This window comes from Pelobates fuscus, chromosome 1 (genome assembly GCF_036172605.1).
Source record: "Pelobates fuscus isolate aPelFus1 chromosome 1, aPelFus1.pri, whole genome shotgun sequence".
Taxonomy (NCBI): domain Eukaryota; kingdom Metazoa; phylum Chordata; class Amphibia; order Anura; family Pelobatidae; genus Pelobates; species Pelobates fuscus.
The window spans coordinates 398,010,184-398,030,943 of record NC_086317.1 but is presented as its reverse complement, the minus strand read 5'-3'; the positions used below and the strand labels follow the sequence as shown (position 1 = coordinate 398,030,943).

Genomic DNA, 20,760 nt, shown 5'->3' with positions numbered 1-20,760 from the left:
GAGCAGTCATGGTCTAAAGCCTCGCAAGATACAATGTAGAAGCCGATCCCAACTTAGCACCTCCCCGAACACATTCTGGTGTAGGGAGTAAATAATCGTTACCTAGAACTTTGAACGATAGAGCTTTGAATAGCACCGTTATCACCTGAAGAATCATTATGCTGAAAGTACATTTCAACCTTTCCCTTTAACTGAGTTCTGTCTGCACTGACCAGCACTGTAATAAAAAGTGTGTACTTTTTATTTTTGTTCTAGCATTGTACATGTCATTAAGAATAGGAGTTGTATCCTTATTCCTGTCTCGGATGTGTACATAATGTGAACAACCACTTTTTTACAATAACTTTTTAAATAAGTAGGATATACCCAAATACAGTTCAAGTAATTTTATTGTAAATAATTGCCCTGATTATTCTTTCAATATAAAAAAAAAAATCAAACATTTTATTCTATTGTAGATATGATCAGATGGAGCAAACACAAAAAAATAATAAACCTGGCCAGTGCAATCAACTTAGTTAATCCTATCAGGACAGGCCTCCTGGCATTCGAAGGGTTAAATAAACGAATCATGTCAAATCTAAGAAGCTTCAATAGACCATCAAGAACATTGAGTGGAAGTAACAACATTCCTTTATTTCATCACCTTTTATTCCACTTGTCTGGTGATACATAACTAACCCCATGGAAATAACAGTGTGTGATTAGACAGATATACGATTAGGAACTTCTAGAGGATAGAGTTGAAACACAAGTGGATACATAATCGAGTGCATTGCAAAGGTATAGAATAAACATTAGCAGCTGGTAATATACAGTACAGTAACAGAGCACGGTAGAAAGACATTGAGCAAGAGTCATACAGGAAGGATAATGTTTGGCAGCAGAGGCCACAAAAAGCTAGATTGCAGCATGCTGGGAGTAAGCTTCAGTCCCACTGGAAACTGGAAATGAAGAAAGAAGACAAAACAGAAAGGTGTTAGTGAGAATCGGAAAGAAGATTAAAGATTACTCCTGTATGGCTTTGAATGACAGCAGATGGTTTGCTAAACTATGCCCAGACCTCTGCTACGCTACTCAGTAATAGAATGATGTTAGCTAATGTTTGGCAAAGTTCTATGGACGTCTTTATAGGAACTTGTAACATTACCTGCATGTGTCATCATCCTTAGCACCGGTTTCCAGTGATCTTGCTGTCTTACTGTATATAAGGCAAGTATAGGTGATGATAGCCACTCTCCAGTGGTGCCATTTAGTGGCTGCCATGAGAATGCATGTTACAGGCATGTGAGCTGTTTCCCAGCATTATCTGGTGATTTTATACTCCTTCAGATGCTATCTAGATACAAACTCACTGACTTTAGCGTATTTTTTAATAGCAGCTATGACAACGTTGTTTAATCCTTAAAGGACCAATGATCTTGCTGTGACAGGTAAAACACATCCATGCAGTGTAGTTAGAGGGCTGTTTTCACTGCTACATGTAGAGATGGAGAGAGTTTTCATACTTGGACCTCAATTTAATATTTCTCAAATTATATAATATTTTGTCATACACTTTTATGATTTTTATTTTATGATTGTTTTCATTATTATTTCATGAAAATACTAAAATATCCAAAATATTTCAAATATGTTAATATTTAGATTATATATATATATATATATATATATATCCATGTAAGCAGGTATCAGCACTCTCATGTATTTAAAAGTCCAAAATGTATTGTTATAAGGTTTAAAACGATCAACGTTTCAGTCCTGCATAGAGGACTTTCATCAGGTTATGATATATATATATAAAATATAATACTAAATCATGTGAAAAAAGCATCCAAGAATATTAAATTGAGGCCTTAGTGTCTCAAATGTTGCTAACAAGCTTGGACAACTGTAAGGACAGTTTCCCACATGATAACTACCTCTTGGCTGGTGTATTTCATATTTGATGCTGTATTTGTGAGACTTTTTGTTAGCTCTCACTATTGTAAAGAGCAAAATACATTTGTGCTCACCTTTTTGGGTGCAGACTGATTTCCAAAAGAAGAATATTCTGGTTTATTTTTATATCATTTATCAAAATAAAACAACATGTTTTTAAATGAGCTGTATGCTGATAAACTGGAACACTACTTTTTAAAGTGAAGCAATTACTTTAAGACATTGTAATGCAATTTAATAGTGTTAATGCATTTTATTCACTTGAACTTTTTCCATATTTAAAGCAACACTATAGTCACCAGAACAACTACAGCTTATTGAATTTGTTCTGGTGAGTAGAATCATGACCTTCAGGCTTTTTGCTGTAAACACTGTCTTTTCAGAGAAAATGCAGTGTTTACATTACAGCCTAGGGATAACTTCACTGGCCACTCCTCAGATGGCTGTTAGAGATCCTTCCCGGGTCAAGGCTGCCTAAAATGCATCCAAACATTCAGTATCTACTCCCTCTGCATGCAGACACTGAACTTTCCTTATAGAGATTCATTGATTCAATTCATCTCTATGAGGAGATGCTGATTGGCCAGGGCTGTGTTTGAATCATGCTGGCACTGCCCCTGATCTGCCTCTGTCAGTCTCAGCCAATCCTTTGGGGAAGCACTGTGATTGGATCAGGCTACCACTTCAGATCTGCAGCTTCTGGCTTGAATACAGTAAGGTTTTGCTATATTTATGGAGGCATGAGAGGCCCAGGGGGGCTAGATGGTGGTTTTAACCCTATAGGGTCAGGAATACATGTTATGTTCCTGACCCTATACAGGGAGTGCAGAATTATTAGGCAAGTTGTATTTTTGAGGATTAATTTTATTATTGAACAACAACCATGTTCTCAATGAACCCAAAAAACTCATTAATATCAAAGCTGAATATTTTTGGAAGTAGTTTTTAGTTTGTTTTTAGTTATAGCTATTTTAGGGGGATATCTGTGTGTGCAGGTGACTATTACTGTGCATAATTATTAGGCAACTTTGTAACGGATCACCTGGCACCCCGACTTGGTACCTCCGTTAATGGATGCTCCTAGTGCTTCCTGAGGACTCCAAGCACTCTGGCAGACACCACAATCACCGAATCCGAGAAACCTTTAAATTCTCCCAAGCGTATGAATGCTGTAGACCATTGAATAGGAACCATACGAATAGGCTTGTACTCCTAGCAGTCAAATGGAACAGCATGCAATAAATCCTTCCCCCAATAATGAGACGACACATCACTTTGAGGGTAAAACAGGAACTCTGGACTGGCTCATCCAGCCTGGCTTTTATTACACTTGTACACTTACAGGCCACACCCAGGGGGAGGCATAAAATCACCAATCACACATCTGGTGCAACCCACACATTCCCTCCCCTCAGATAAACAGTTAAACCAATTATTACATACAATAAAAATACAGTTTTTACACACACACTGTAACTTTAAAACCATACATCCAATTTCAATAAAAGTTGCATATTCAGACTCAGCATACATCAAACATAAACACTTCCAAAAATCAGCCAAATCCCTCCAGTGGATCAAAAGTTAGCTGGAAGTCCCTTTATGACCGACCGCAAGCACAATTTCCTGCCCAAAACAGTTCCATAGATTTGGGCTGTGCGGTCGGTCAATTTCATGCGAAAAAACGACTAAGTCCCATTTCGAACGGGACTTAGTCTCTGGAGCTGCAAGTTCCGTATGGGAGAAGGTAAGGGTCAGCGGTGTTCGGCAGAATGTGTAGCCGATTTTAGTTCCACAGAATCTTTAACATACACCGCTGACCGCATTCGAATGACCAAAATGGCCGCCGCCACGTGTTCGGCTGCCGAATGGCGGCCACCCAGCGCTCGGCAATTAACCTGCAGTAACCTCACAGCCTGGGAGGTAAATTGCCTGCACACTTTAACTTCTGGGTGGTCCGCCTGTGTGGTACTTGGTTCAGTAAGCCCTATTTACTGAACCAAGTGGGGGAAAGCCAGGAACAAGTTATTTTACAGGTCTGGGGACATAGTCTTAAAGGGACATTGTTCATCAAAGTTACAAGATGTCCCCAGCCGGTTCTTAAAGGGCCATACACACCAAATAAAAGTCCATACGTTTTCAGGGGCCATAGTCTTAAAGGGTATTGTTACCCAAAGTCTCAATATGTCCCCAGACAGTTCTTAAAGGGCCAGCAGCAGTACAATAAAATATCATTCACTGTGCTTAAAGGGCCAGTAGCCGCCATATAAAGTACAATATGCCCCAAATAACCCAGGGGCCATAGTCAGTAGGTAGGAGGCTAGCAAACAGGCTTCTCCAGGGCCCAGTGGCGAGGTTGGTTTCGCCACAAACTTAACAAAAAACAAAAATATACCCATTTCAATTATTTATTTTTACCAGTGAAACCAATATAACATCTCAACATTCACAAATATACATTTCTGACATTCAAAAACATAACAAAAACAAATCAGTGACCAATATAGCCACCTTTCTTTGCAAGGACACTCAAAAGCCTGCCATCCATGGATTCTGTCAGTGTTTTGATCTGTTCACCATCAACATTGCGTGCAGCAGCAACCACAGCCTCCCTGACACTGTTCACAGAGGTGTACTGTTTTCCCTCCTTGTAAATCTCACATTTGATGATGGACCACAGGTTCTCAATGGGGTTCAGATCAGGTGAACAAGGAGGCCATGTCATTAGATTTTCTTCTTTTATACCCTTTCTTGCCAGCCACGCTGTGGAGTACTTGGACGCGTGTGATGGAGCATTGTCCTGCATGAAAATCATGTTTTACTGAAGGATGCAGACTTCTTCCTGTACCACTGCTTGAAGAAGGTGTCTTCCAGAGTTGAGCTTGACTCCATCCTCAACCCGAAAAGGCCCCACAAGCTCATCTTTGATGATACCAGCCCAAACCAGTACTCCACCTCCACCTTGCTGGCGTCTGAGTCGGACTGGAGCTCTCTGCCCTTTACCAATCCATCCATCTGGCCCATCAAGACTCACTCTCATTTCATCAGTCCATAAAACCTTAGAAAAATCAGTCTTGAGATATTTCTTGGCCCAGTCTTGACGTTTCAGCTTGTGTGTCTTGTTCAGTGGTGGTCGTCTTTTAGCCTTTCTTACCTTGGCCATGTCTCTGAGTATTGCACACCTTGTGCTTTTGGGCACTCCAGTGATGTTGCAGCTCTGAAATATGGCCAAACTGGTGGCAAGTGGCATCTTGGCAGCTGCACGCTTGACTTTTCTCAGTTCATGGGCAGTTATTTTGCGCCTTGGTTTCTCCACACGCTTCTTGCGACCCTGTTGACTATTTTGAATGAAACGCTTGATTGTTCGATGATCACGCTTCAGAAGCTTTGCAATTTTAAGAGTGCTGCATCCCTCTGCAAGATATCTCACTATTTTTGACTTTTCTGAGCCTGTCAAGTCCTTCTTTTGACCCATTTTGCCAAAGGAAAGGAAGTTGCCTAATAATTATGCACACCTGATATAGGGTGTTGCTGTCATTAGACCACACCCCTTCTCATTACAGAGATGCACATCACCTAATATGCTTAATTGGTAGTAGGCTTTCGAGCCTATAGAGCTTGGAGTAAGACAACATGCATAAAGAGGATGATGTGGTCAAAATACTCATTTGCCTAATAATTCTGCACTCCCTGTAGTGACCCTTTAACCCTTTAAGACCGGAGGGCGTAGAATTACGCCCTAATTTAAGCGGCTCTAAACGCCGCCGGGCGTAATTGTACGCCCTCCGGTCTTTTCTTACTTACCCGGTCGCCGGGGATCCCACGCCGGCGATCGCGGTTGGGGGGACTCCCAGGGAGCCCCCTGCGGCACATCCGACATCCTGAAGCCCCCCCTCCTTGCGAGGACCTCACAATCACATGGCCGGGTTAGCTGGCTCAGGCATTGCCAGCAGGGGGACTAACTGTAATGACAGTTAGTCCCCCTGCTGGCTGGAAATAAAATAAAATAAATTAATCAGTGTAAAAAAAATAATTATATACTTAGATCATATATATATATATATTATATATATATGATCTAAGTATATATACACATATACATACACACACATACACTGTCTAGGTGTATTTTACTATTAATATATATATAATTATATATATATATTAATATCAAATTACACGTAGACTGATACTGACTAAATATATATATAATTATTGTTATATATATATATATTTATATATAATATAAAAAAAAATTTAATACGTTAAAAAATAAAATTAAAAAAATAATTCAAAATAAATAATTCAAAAATTATATAGATGTGTGTTATTTCGTTCTAACTGTATTATGATATTAGTATATATATATTTATATCAAAATACACGTAGAACGAAATAATATATATATCTATATACATAAATATATACGTATATATCACTATATATATACCTATATATAAATAAAGATATTTAAAAAAAATTATATATATATATATATATATAAAGACGAGAAAATATTCTTGCACTCCAACAAAACTATAAAGTGGTACCTGGTGCTCTGGTAGCAAAAATCATAAATATCCAAAAAATACCGGCACTCCAGGAATTCTCAGCGATACAAATTTTCTTTATTCAGTTAAGGACGTCAACGTTTCAGCTCCTCATGGAGCTTTCATCAGGACAACTTAAACAATAAAACAAGCAAGCTTATATAGGGAGAATCTCAATTAGTGTACTTACATACTCAGGTGTTTCACCTCCATTCCCGCCAACAAACGGACCGCAGCTGCCAACCGTATCAGCACACTCCACTTCCGGGTTCCTGGCCCACATGACCAGGTTCGAGGTGTCTGATTCGCCGACTGACGTTACCGGGCAACCAGGGACGCCAACGTCACTTTGGTCAAACCCTTTACTTACGGACTGCGGCATGAGTCAAACCTCACGAGCCCTTCAGTGTAAAAAAGTGTTGCCGTGGCAACCGGACCGTAGGCAGACAGGAGGGAGGGGGAAACAGGAGGATGCGAGCAGTAACAGGGAATCAATAGAATCTAGAGAATGTTGGGACAAATACATATATGGCATATATCCAAACCAATAAAGTGTTGTATCATATCGTGTCTTAAGTGAACGATCTGGTCATAATTCCATTTATTACGTAAATACAGTGTTGTATAGGTATAAGGTATAGGCATGTGATCCATGATCTCGTAAGATCTGTGTATTCTTTATAATGGAAGGCGAAATATCTGCCCATATGTGAGGTTAAATATAATGAACTATCTCTAAAATAGTTACACTTGCCTACTAGTGAGACAAAGATCTGTACCTGAGTGTGAGATGCTTTGTCTATGTAAAAAATAATAGTGAAATAGTGAAACAAATGTTAAACATATATCAAAGATGCAACAAGTGGAAAAATATAATAAAGTGCTACTGTATGCAATATATCTATATCAAGTGAGAAATGAGAGGCATGAGCAAATAACCTATATGCAACAGGCCCAATATTAGTATATAACTGTAGAACAATTGACATAATCTCAGATTCCCGCTCAATCCCCATGGATATGTAAGTATCAACAAAATTGTTTTTATAACCAAGAAATCCTCTTTGTATTAAATAGAGGCTAAAATTTCTAGTAAAAAACAGTACTACATAATTATTTAAACTAATGAAGATAGACAGACCAATCCTGTACCTCAGGAAATCATAAGAGGCTCTGTACTCTAATCAACCTAATACTGAGATATCATAGAAACATAGTGAAAGAACATTTTTCGTTCAGACCCCTGGGCGAGATAGTGTCCAACCGTGTTATCCAGTACGTTTCTCTCTGTAACAGGAGTTTGCCCCGATCTCCCCCCCGAAGAGGGGTCGGTACATGGTCAATGGCCACACATCTAAGTGAAGCCAGGGGATGTGATAGTTCCAGAAAATGTCGGGCCACAGGTTTGTCCGACTTGCCATCTCGATAGGCAAGTCGGATACTCGATCTGTGGCCCCTAATTCTTTCACAGAGTGCCGTCTCTGTTTTGCCAACATAGTTCAAGCCACAAGGGCAAGACAGTTTATAAATGACAAATTCACTCCGACAGTGAATCCGATGTTGGATTCGGAACGTCTGTCCCGTGTGTGGATGACTAAAGGTTTTGGCAGGGATAATGTGTCCACAGTTGACACACCCCAAACACCTTACACATCCCGTGTTTTTGGAGTCTTGAGATGTCGGCTTGTAGCAATGTATAGGGTCTGTATTCACCAACATGTCCCTTAAATTCCTGTTTCTACGATAACAAAACAGTGGTTTCTGGCGTAGACTCTTGGGGAGGGATGGATCCAGTGTAAAGAGGATTTCTTGGTTATAAAAACAATTTTGTTGATACTTACATATCCATGGGGATTGAGCGGGAATCTGAGATTATGTCAATTGTTCTACAGTTATATACTAATATTGGGCCTGTTGCATATAGGTTATTTGCTCATGCCTCTCATTTCTCACTTGATATAGATATATTGCATACAGTAGCACTTTATTATATTTTTCCACTTGTTGCATCTTTGATATATGTTTAACATTTTTTTCACTATTTCACTATTATTTTTTACATAGACAAAGCATCTCACACTCAGGTACAGATCTTTGTCTCACTAGTAGGCAAGTGTAACTATTTTAGAGATAGTTCATTATATTTAACCTCACATATGGGCAGATATTTCGCCTTCCATTATAAAGAATACACAGATCTTACGAGATCATGGATCACATGCCTATACCTTATACCTATACAACACTGTATTTACGTAATAAATGGAATTATGACCAGATCGTTCACTTAAGACACGATATGATACAACACTTTATTGGTTTGGATATATGCCATATATGTATTTGTCCCAACATTCTCTAGATTCTATTGATTCCCTGTTACTGCTCGCATCCTCCTGTTTCCCCCTCCCTCCTGTCTGCCTACGGTCCGGTTGCCACGGCAACACTTTTTTACACTGAAGGGCTCGTGAGGTTTGACTCATGCCGCAGTCCGTAAGTAAAGGGTTTGACCAAAGTGACGTTGGCGTCCCTGGTTGCCCGGTAACGTCAGTCGGCGAATCAGACACCTCGAACCTGGTCATGTGGGCCAGGAACCCGGAAGTGGAGTGTGCTGATACGGTTGGCAGCTGCGGTCCGTTTGTTGGCGGGAATGGAGGTGAAACACCTGAGTATGTAAGTACACTAATTGAGATTCTCCCTATATAAGCTTGCTTGTTTTATTGTTTAAGTTGTCCTGATGAAAGCTCCATGAGGAGCTGAAACGTTGACGTCCTTAACTGAATAAAGAAAATTTGTATCGCTGAGAATTCCTGGAGTGCCGGTATTTTTTGGATATTTATGATTTTTGCTACCAGAGCACCAGGTACCACTTTATAGTTTTGTTGGAGTGCAAGAATATTTTCTCGTCTTTGTACATATAGGGTGTTTGGCATATACCCTTTCTATGCACCCACAGAGTCTTTGTGCATTGTGCGCACAATTTCCCTAGCTTTAAAGGGATAGCAGCTTCCTATGGGACTTTCTGTATTTTTTTCAGCTGGAATTTGCTGGAAATATTTTGTTTTTATTTTTTAAAGCAACAGTACCCATTTGATTTTTTAACTGAAGTCAATAAAAGTTAAGTTTTATTTGGAATTTGAAGTGGTACAACCACCCCAATACCTCCTGGTGACAAGCATTATAACAACTGCCCAGCGTGTGGCTATGGAGAACTTCCTTACTCAAGCAGGTGGATGTGACTCTCAGGCCACCACATTACAATTCAGTGATGCACAAGCAGCAGAGATCCTTTGGAGTACGACTAGTCTGGAATTACCAACTACCACAACACTCAGGGACGTATATTTCAAACTTCTTAAGTTGAAGAAGAAAGAAATTGACTTGGATCTCCACGGAATCTTTCTCTCTGATTACCACAGAGCAAAACAGATCCCAAGGGGTTTCCGAGTGAGGAATATACCCACCATAGGGAGGACAAAGGCAAGGGTCTGCAAGGACTGGACTGCAGTTCTGAATAAGTGCTCTCTAGATTTAATGTTGATAACAATCCAAGATGTTAAGGATGATCTGGTAGATATTAGAAGGAAGATCCAGACAGTGGAAAATGAATACGCACTACTGCTTGATACACAAGAAGGGAACAACATCACACTGAAATTGAGTGAGGAACTCCTTAAATACAAAAACCAGTTGATTAAGTTCAAAAGGCAGAAAATGGAAAGGGTCCACCAGGACTACCAAGAGTCTGCAGTGTACAGATGGTTGTCCGGCGAGTACAGGGGGAGACCGAGGAGGTACCGTAAGAGGATTACTAAACCGAATGTTCCGACTATTGATGTAACGTCTGGGGAGTCCGCCTCAGAGGGTGAAGGGAACCAGGCGGGACCATCGGCCCATTTTTTAGACGAGATAACGCATCAAGATTCAACCAGGTTACCGAGTACGATGACAAGGAGCATGCACAGGTTAGGAAAAGAACCCTCACCAGGCGAGGACAGAAAGGACGAGTCCACTGGTCCAAAGGGCAAACCTCCGAGGCGCAATTGATCCCCATCTTCAATTTATCACAACGGGTATTCACCCCGACTGAAATTGATATTCTGACTAAAGGCCTTTCTTTCATACCCACTACCCCCCCCAATCACTTTCAATGGGAGGTCGAACTTTTCAAGTTTGGTCGGAGTCTCAGACTTAAAGATTTCTTTAATAACACAAAACCGCAAATTTCTTCCAACAGCACAACACCTTACAGATTCAAATCCACTAGTACGTTTGATCCACCTACAACTCAGGTGGCTATCAAATCTTTTTTAAGAACAGTGAGGCAAGAAACGAACTCTATCTTACAGAGCCACCAGCCTAAACACCACAACTTATCCAAAGAAAATCTGGCCTTGATTAAGAATCTGGCTACAGATCCGACCATAGTGATACGCCCGGCAGACAAGGGGGGAGGTATTGTCGTTTTAAACTACGATGAATATGCTGAGGAAATCAGAACACAATTGAATGATACGAAAACCTACAAGAAATTGGACCAGGACCCCACTGGTTCAATAGCCAGAAAAATTGAAGAATGTCTTTCCTTTGGACTCCAAGCGGGACATATAGATTTGGATCTATATCATTTTTTACTCAAGAAACATCCTAAATCCCCCATTATATACACGCTTCCTAAAGTCCATAAAAGTCTGACTCACCCTCCGGGACGACCCATTGTTTCTGCAGTACAGGGGCTGTTAGAACCAATAGCCAAATACCTGGATTTTTTATTCAAGGGCCCCGTGACAGCTCTAGCAACATGTATTAAGGACACCCCGGATCTTCTACAACGATTGCAGCAGGTGGGAACCTTTCAAGGGGTTCTAATCACCATGGACGTCGGCAGCCTGTACACCATCATCCCACACGATGATGGTGTACAGGCAATGCGGGATCTTCTTACACAGTCACCAAATTATCATGGTCCCACTATTGAATACGTTTTGGAGCTGTTGGACATAGCGTTGCAGAATAATTACTTTCGCTTCGAGACCTCATGGTACTTGCAGATAGCAGGGACCTCTATGGGGGCGGCCATGGCCCCCATGTATGCGAACGCATACATGTATCAATATGAGTTGAAATACATTTTGCAACAATATGAAGATAAGGTCATCAGATATTTCAGATTTATCGATGACATTCTCATTTTATGGAACGGTACAGTGGAGGAGGCGGGCCAATTCACGAAAGGCCTCAATGAGTTACCCACTCCGGTCAAAATGACCAGTCATATAGATGAACTTAGTGTCCAGTTCCTTGACGTTGAGATCATGGTCATCGACCATAAGTTGGAGTATAAACTCTTTACTAAACCAACCGACCGTAATACTATCCTACATTACGGGAGCTTCCATCCCAGGCATTTAAAAATGTCACTACCGTTCTCCCAGTTTTTGAGAGTGTTACGTAACAACTCTCAAACGAGTCAATGTGATCTCCAACTTGAGATTATGTATAAAAGATTTCAAACAAGAGGATACCCGCGTCCAATACTTGAAGAAGCTCTTAAGAGAGCCAGAAGTACCCACACTGTTCCTGCAATACGTGTTGACAAATTAACTAATACTAGACCAATCTTTCCCATGCTTTTGAACACCGCCAGCACGGAACTAACTACTTCGGTCCGAAACAACTGGAATATCATTACACTGGATCCATCCCTCCCCAAGAGTCTACGCCAGAAACCACTGTTTTGTTATCGTAGAAACAGGAATTTAAGGGACATGTTGGTGAATACAGACCCTATACATTGCTACAAGCCGACATCTCAAGACTCCAAAAACACGGGATGTGTAAGGTGTTTGGGGTGTGTCACCTGTGGACACATTATCCCTGCCAAAACCTTTAGTCATCCACACACGGGACAGACGTTCCGAATCCAACATCGGATTCACTGTCGGAGTGAATTTGTAATTTATAAACTGTCTTGCCCTTGTGGCTTGAACTATGTTGGCAAAACAGAGACGGCACTCTGTGAAAGAATTAGGGGCCACAGATCGAGTATCCGACTTGCCTATCGAGATGGCAAGTCGGACAAACCTGTGGCCCGACATTTTCTGGAACTATCACATCCCCTGGCTTCACTTAGATGTGTGGCCATTGACCATGTACCGACCCCTCTTCGGGGGGGAGATCGGGGCAAACTCCTGTTACAGAGAGAAACGTACTGGATAACACGGTTGGACACTATCTCGCCCAGGGGTCTGAACGAAAAATGTTCTTTCACTATGTTTCTATGATATCTCAGTATTAGGTTGATTAGAGTACAGAGCCTCTTATGATTTCCTGAGGTACAGGATTGGTCTGTCTATCTTCATTAGTTTAAATAATTATGTAGTACTGTTTTTTACTAGAAATTTTAGCCTCTATTTAATACAAAGAGGATTTCTTGGTTATAAAAACAATTTTGTTGATACTTACATATCCATGGGGATTGAGCGGGAATCTGAGATTATGTCAATTGTTCTACAGTTATATACTAATATTGGGCCTGTTGCATATAGGTTATTTGCTCATGCCTCTCATTTCTCACTTGATATAGATATATTGCATACAGTAGCACTTTATTATATTTTTCCACTTGTTGCATCTTTGATATATGTTTAACATTTTTTTCACTATTTCACTATTATTTTTTACATAGACAAAGCATCTCACACTCAGGTACAGATCTTTGTCTCACTAGTAGGCAAGTGTAACTATTTTAGAGATAGTTCATTATATTTAACCTCACATATGGGCAGATATTTCGCCTTCCATTATAAAGAATACACAGATCTTACGAGATCATGGATCACATGCCTATACCTTATACCTATACAACACTGTATTTACGTAATAAATGGAATTATGACCAGATCGTTCACTTAAGACACGATATGATACAACACTTTATTGGTTTGGATATATGCCATATATGTATTTGTCCCAACATTCTCTAGATTCTATTGATTCCCTGTTACTGCTCGCATCCTCCTGTTTCCCCCTCCCTCCTGTCTGCCTACGGTCCGGTTGCCACGGCAACACTTTTTTACACTGAAGGGCTCGTGAGGTTTGACTCATGCCGCAGTCCGTAAGTAAAGGGTTTGACCAAAGTGACGTTGGCGTCCCTGGTTGCCCGGTAACGTCAGTCGGCGAATCAGACACCTCGAACCTGGTCATGTGGGCCAGGAACCCGGAAGTGGAGTGTGCTGATACGGTTGGCAGCTGCGGTCCGTTTGTTGGCGGGAATGGAGGTGAAACACCTGAGTATGTAAGTACACTAATTGAGATTCTCCCTATATAAGCTTGCTTGTTTTATTGTTTAAGTTGTCCTGATGAAAGCTCCATGAGGAGCTGAAACGTTGACGTCCTTAACTGAATAAAGAAAATTTGTATCGCTGAGAATTCCTGGAGTGCCGGTATTTTTTGGATACTTATATATATATATATATATATATATATATACACATACGTATATATATATATATATATATATACATATATTAATTCTACACATATATTTATGTAATATTTTTACATAATTAGGTATCTTAATTAGTTACAATTAGCGGGACCTGCCTGACAACCCATGCCGAAAGTATAGGGAATTTAATTTGCTACCACTATATTTAACCCTATAACTTTCCAAGACACCATAAAACCTGTACATGGGGGGTACTGTTTTACTCGGGAGACTTCGCTGAACACAAATATTAGTGGTTCAAAACAGTAAAATTTATTACAACCATGATATCGCCAGTAAAAGTTAAGTTTTTTTTCACGCACAAACAGCACTTACACGGACGATATTATTGCTGTGATACTTTTTACTGTTTTGAAACACAAATATTTGTGTTCAGCGAAGTCTCCCGAGTACAACAGTACCCCTCATGTACAGGTTTTATGGTGTTTTCAAATATAAGGCTTGTGTTTCATTTTTTTCACATTAAAATTTGCCAGATTGCTTACGTTGCCTTTGCGACCCTATGGTAGCCCAAGAATGAAATTTACCCCTATGATGGCATACCATTTGCAATAGTAGACAACCCAATGTATTGCAAATGGGGTATGTCCAGTCTTTTTTAGTAGCCACTTAGTCACAAACACTGGCCAAAATTGGCAGTTTTTGCATTTTTCACACACAAACAAATACTAACGCTAACTTTGGCCAGTGTTTGTGACCAAATGGCTACTAAAAAAGACTGGACATACCCCATTTGCAATACCTTGGGTTGTCTACTATTGCAAATGGTATGCCATTATGGGTGTAAATTTAATTCCTGGGCTACTATACAGTCTCAAAGGCAACGTAACCAATCTGGCGAATTTCAATTTCAAATGTAATGTGCTATATTTGACCCTGTAACTTCCCAAAACACCATAAAACCTGTACATAGGGGGTACTGTTTTACACGTGAGACTTTGCTGAATACAAATATGTGTATTTTATTGCAGTAAAAGCAAACACTATTATAACATTGACAGTTAAAATGTCATGTAGAACTAAAAAAATAACAACATTTCTTATTTTTCATTCTTTTCATATTAAATTATGTTTCATAGCTAAATATGTGATATTAAATGAAAGCCCTGTTTCCCCTGAATAAAATGATATATAATAAGGGGGGTGCATTTAATATGAAAGAGGTGAATTCCGGTTGGACAGACATGTAGCGCAAATGCCAGGTTTGGTTTACGTTTTGTTTTGTTCACAACGTGTACATTTCTCTCAGTCCTTAAGGGGTTAAAGAGATGATTATGATATATCTTAACCTGCTATTTGGAGTTATACTTTTTCAGTTGATTTTATTTAGAATTTAATTACATTTCTATATTTATTATTTATTTTTAATTGTGTTGTCTACTTGTTATAATTTCAAGGCTCAATGATGCTGCTAAAGCGAAACAAACAGAACATTCCATGCTGTATTAGATCTTTAGAGACTAGATTGTGGTACAACTCCCATTATTCAGTGCACAGATACACAACTCATATACTATGTTATTACCCAGGCGGTATATGGGATGAAAATATTGTTTTGTTATTATCCTGACTTGGCTTGTTCTATGATTATAACACGTTTGGTTGCCTGGCACCACCCCTTACCAGCCCTTTGGATGCTTCCCAAATTCCACAGCTATCTAATCTATGTGCCATACGTATGAGTTCATTACCTGAAAGTGCAGGTGAGAGGCAATATTAGCAAGCTGTTATTAGCTTGCTGCTGTCTCCTGATGGAGCGGGAACAACTTAGACTGATCATCAGCTTCACAGCCACATGGCAAATCACTTCTGTAAGAGAAAAGAAAAGTAAAAAGCACTGCCAGATTTATTATCATGCTGACAAAACCCAGCCCGTGTGATAGTACATTCTTCAGTATTTAGGGAGATTGCCAGAAAAAAAGACCTATAATTTAGTGGCGTACTAATAAGGAGGTGGTGGTCCGCCCCTGGTGCAACTCATTATTGGGGTGCCGCCACCCTCATAGCGAGAGTAGTGGCCTGGCAGTAGTAGAAGGAATGTGGAAGTATGCAATGCCGTGCTGTCAAAGTGCTCCGCCCTCACGGTGTTCTAAGCAGAAGCGCTCTGACACTCTGTGTGGGCGGCACTGCGGCGGGAGACCCTGGAGTCCGGATAAGCATGGAGCAACGAGCAGGCAAAGCAGCAGGGTTAGTGCTTGCTAATATTGTGTTGTTGTTGTTGTTGCTTAAAAGTGTTTTTTTTTTTTGTAGGGGTCTTGTAGTGGGGGAATGGGTTTTTTGTGAATGGAGGCAGTGTTTTTTGTGAGTGGGGGCAGGGGTTATTGTGAATGGGGGCAGGGTGTTTTGTGAATGGGGGGCAGAGGTTTTTGTTAATGGAATGCAGGTGGTTTGTAGGGGGGCAGGGTTTTTTGTAGGGGGTGCTCAGTGGTCTTGTAGAGTGGGGCCGGGGTTTTTGTTAATAGGGGCAGGAGTTTTTGTGAATTGGGCCAGGGGGTTTTGTGAATGGGAGGTGCAGGGAGTTTGTAGGAGGGAGGAGTTTTTGTAAGGGGTGTGCAGGGGTCTTGTAGAGGGGTGGGCAGAGGTCTTGTAGAGGGGTGGGCAGAGGTCTTGTAGAGGAGGGCAAGGTGTTTTTGTAAAGCGTGGTGCAGGGGATTTTGTAGAGGGGACAGGGGTTTTGTAGAGAGGGTAGGGGTTTTTGTAAAGGGGGCAAGGGTTTTTGTAGCGAGGGGACTGGGCAGGAGTTTTGTAGAAGGGGGGTTTGTAGAAGGGGGACTGGGCAGGGAATTTATAGTAAAGGGACTTGGCAGTGGTTTTGTAGAAGGAGAGTGGTTTGTTGAAAGGGGACTGGGCAGGGGATTTGTAGAAGGTGGACTGGGCAGGGGATTTGTAGAAAGGGGGCTGGGCAGGGTTTTTGTAGAGAGGGGATGCAGGGTTTTGGAAGAAGGGGCGGTGGTTTTGTAGAAGGGGGACTGGGCAGGGGTTTTTATAGAGAGGGGATGCAGGGTTTAGGTAGAAGGAGGCAATGGTTTTGTAGAAGTGGGACTGGGCAGGTGTTTTGTAGAAGGTGGGGTTTGTAGAAGGTGGACCGGGAAGGGTTTTGTAGAAGACAATAATAAAAAAAAGAAACAACATTAGAAAACATTAAAAATAAATGAGTGGGGGGCATGGCCAAGCGACTGAACTGAATGGCCGCATGGTCTCAGAGCTCCGGGACATGGCTAGAAATTTTGCCATCCTAACCGCAGCACAGCCCGACCGAGATAACCGACGAGGCAGGAGTGAGACCCTAACTACACAATGGGTCGGAAAAACAAAAAAATAAAACCCGACAAACCTCACCTTGGCCAGGACATTAGCGCACTATGGCCGACTACACTGCGGCCTGTCCGACGACCAGTCCCTGGACGACGAGGTAGACGCAATGCTTGCGAGACCGACACCAGCCATAAAACCGTTCAGCCCAGACAAGGAACCGGTGACAACGGCGGTTCTTAAGGACCTGCTGGCGGACTTACAACAAACTATACTGGCAGATATGGCGAACCTGCGTGCAGACCTCCGGGGCCTGACAGGGCGGTTGGGTACAGTGGAAGCTAATGCAGGGGAACATGCACAGCAAATAGCCTCAATGCTACAAACAATACTGGGGCTCAAAAAGCAAAATGAAACCTATGACACCAGATTTGCGATGCTAGAAGACAGGAGGCATAAGAATAACTAGAAAATTAGGGGGTCCCGGAAACCGTACCTACGGAGGAACTATCTCACATGCTGAGATGCCTTGCAGTGGCGTTGTTATCCCCAAGACAGGCTAAATCCCTGTCCCTAGAAGACTGCTTCCGCATCCCAAAAGCACCCAAGGCTCCAGCAGCAGTCCCACGGGACTTAATAGTCCACTTCCACAACGGGCGGGACAAAGCAGCAATGCTCGCAGCCCTCAAGAACCAAGACCCTTAAAACTTCGAAGGAATGCAGCTCACCTTCTATCCAGATTTATCCAGAGGTACCTTGGCGTGGCGGAGAGCCCTCAGACCATTCACCACTATCCTCCGGCAGAACGGCATACAATACCGCTGGCGGCACACAAGAACCCTATTGATCCTCCAAGGAGAAACACGGCACACAGTCCGCGACACCGCCGAAGCAATGGCCATAATGTACACGCTAGGACTACCGACGGACTCACTGCCTGTAGATGGATCTTAAAGGGGAGAAACTGCAACGCAATGCTGGGACCCGGCGAAAGGGACCGCATTCGTCCCACGAAAGCTCCCTATGGTCCGGCCTGCGGAGGGTACTACCTGAACTCTCATTAGTGTCATGTTATGTCTAAAGACATGCAATAATCCTAAATTACACCTAGTTGTCAGACCACGTTCTCCTCGTTATGGTACCTCCTAGTTTGTACAACACAGCAGCGCACACTCACTCCTGTAGTCAGACCATCTGACCCCCCGCAAGCAGCTCCTAAACCAGGCGCTGTGCCCCTAGCTCCAACAATAGACCCAACACACCGGTTTAACACTGTAACTCAGACCTAACCAACATGCAACGAGTCTCAAACATGTACACAAGCAGGTAACCTTGTCCGCAGATATGCAACACGAGCTTAGGTACATAGGCTTAACTTAAGGCACACTATCTGCGACCACGGCCAGAACTTGGCCTACAATCAGTATGCTAGACACCACAGGCAGACACAACACATGCTTTGTTATGGCACCCATACCCTTTTAGAACACTAGTCATACAACTCATACTCATATAATAATAAAAATGTGCAGACCCTCTATTAGCCACGTTGTACATGTATATTTATGTTTAGCCCTGGACTGCTGTTGTGGCACCATGGGCCCGTTTGTTATAATGTGCACTGCAAAAATAAAGAATTATAAAAAAAAATTAAAGAAAATGAGTGGGTGTTTTTTTACATTTGAAGAGGGGGGGAGTGTGCCAAACGCAGAATCCGCCCCAGGTGCCAAATGCTCTAGGTACGCCCCTGCTACAAATATCTACAAAAGAAGGTGTTATGTCTTCTTTTTATGGCTTTCTGAGCTTATGTTCCTAGAGCAGGGTCTCTTATTGCTGTATCCGTTCCTTCACTCCGGATGAAGTTTTGTGTGCTGGTTCCCATATTGGCCTTTTATTATTAAATAACAAATGGATACTGTGACAAACAAAAAAATTAAAGCTTCAAAGATTTTATAAAGTTTTCTTCTTTTCTAACATGACTACAAATATTTGGCCCTCCTCCTATCCTGTGCTAACATATGGCAAATATACCTTTCTAAATACATTTTCAAATATATAAAACACAATAAATAATTAATACGAACTATTTTTATCATTTGATTACATCATCACTTTCGCTTCAGCATGACATCTTGCCCTGGTAACTGTTATGTAAACGGAACACATATAATAGTCACTCTATCTAATAAATAAGAAAAGTCTAGCCTAGTTATAAACTTGTAAATGTAGGGACTGTTTTTTCTAATGCGGAGTGTGATCTTTGGCAATTAGTGGACTTTAAGCTAAATTCCATTTCAGTTGCTAAATTAATTTGCCCACAATCCATCAGTCGAAATAATCCCACAGAAGGAAGATAACAAAAAATGGATACCATTATAAATGGGACTCACCTGTTGTCATTGATGTCTGTAGCATTGCCTATGAAAACAAATAAAAAATATAAGAAATATACTTTAACTACATCAAGGTAATGGTAACGCCAAAAAGAATTTTAAATCAGTTGATTCACAGACTTTAGCAATATCTTATCAAACTCTTTTTAAACTAAATTAATACATCAAACAAATGTGAAGTGGTATTTTAGGAGAATCATATGAGGGAAAGACATATTTACGTGCTTCTTTCACTTCATTCAGCCATCTCACGCCACAATTTAATATTTTTCTTTTCACTTCTTTCAGCCATCTCAATTTTAATATTTTTAGATGAGCTTTTCAAATTATTACAATCTTACTTTTATCTATTTCTGTATTAAAATATAAAAAAATATCAACTATAAAAATATATCACTATATCAAAAAATTACAAAATGTGAAATCATTTTAAAAGTGTATACAAAAATATGATATCATTCGAACAGTTTATCAAAATATGTCAAATCGGGGCCTAAATTGAGGCCAGATTATAATCATTTCAAAAGTGTACACAAAAATATTAAATCATGGCCATGTTAGTACTGAAGCACAGGATTATGAATCTTAACAACATTTCACCTGAAGAGGGTCTTCATTTAATTATTTTGGGTAAACTTTTCAAATGATCACAATCTGTTTATCGTGGTACTTACCTGATTGACCTGCTGCTCCGGACTGAATGAGCATGTTCCAAGCGTCCTGAATTCCTTCAGCCCTCCCAAATGGTACTTGCATTCGGATTTTCCGAACGTGCTGAATGTGCCGATCGGGATATGAATGCTATTCAGCATTTTGATATAAAGAGGAACTATTTCTAATAAAGTGACGCCTATCGTAAGTTCCGATACTAGCAATGCCATGTTATAACTGCAACCCCGTTCCTGCACCTTTTGGGGTTGCAGGGTAGACATGGTCCAATCAGTGTCCACCATAGGGTTTAAATGAAAATGTTGCCCAATATGTTATTGTCCTGTTGCGATTTCCTCTTGGTTCCTCGTATTGTGTGTTATATTTTTCCTGATTTCTTGTTTTTCGATTTTGGCTTGTTATACCGACTCTTCTAACTTCTGTAATCCTGATTTGGCTAGTTATA

General features: G+C 40.9%; 1 protein-coding gene across 5 annotated transcripts in view; it reads right to left on the bottom strand.

Moving 5' to 3' along the window:
- Positions 1-371: 371 nt before the first annotated feature.
- Positions 372-20,760, bottom strand: part of KIF5A (kinesin family member 5A) — a 139,903-nt gene continuing 119,514 nt past the window's right edge. For all 5 annotated transcript variants that reach the window (XM_063427494.1, XM_063427518.1, XM_063427502.1 and 2 more), the window contains 3 exons: positions 19,644-19,671; positions 15,693-15,810; positions 372-944 (listed from right to left, as the gene is read on the bottom strand). In XM_063427494.1, the coding sequence (XP_063283564.1) occupies positions 15,732-15,810; positions 19,644-19,671 (107 nt within the window). In that variant the 3' untranslated portion in view covers positions 372-944; positions 15,693-15,731. The remainder of the gene's footprint in view (positions 945-15,692; positions 15,811-19,643; positions 19,672-20,760) is intronic.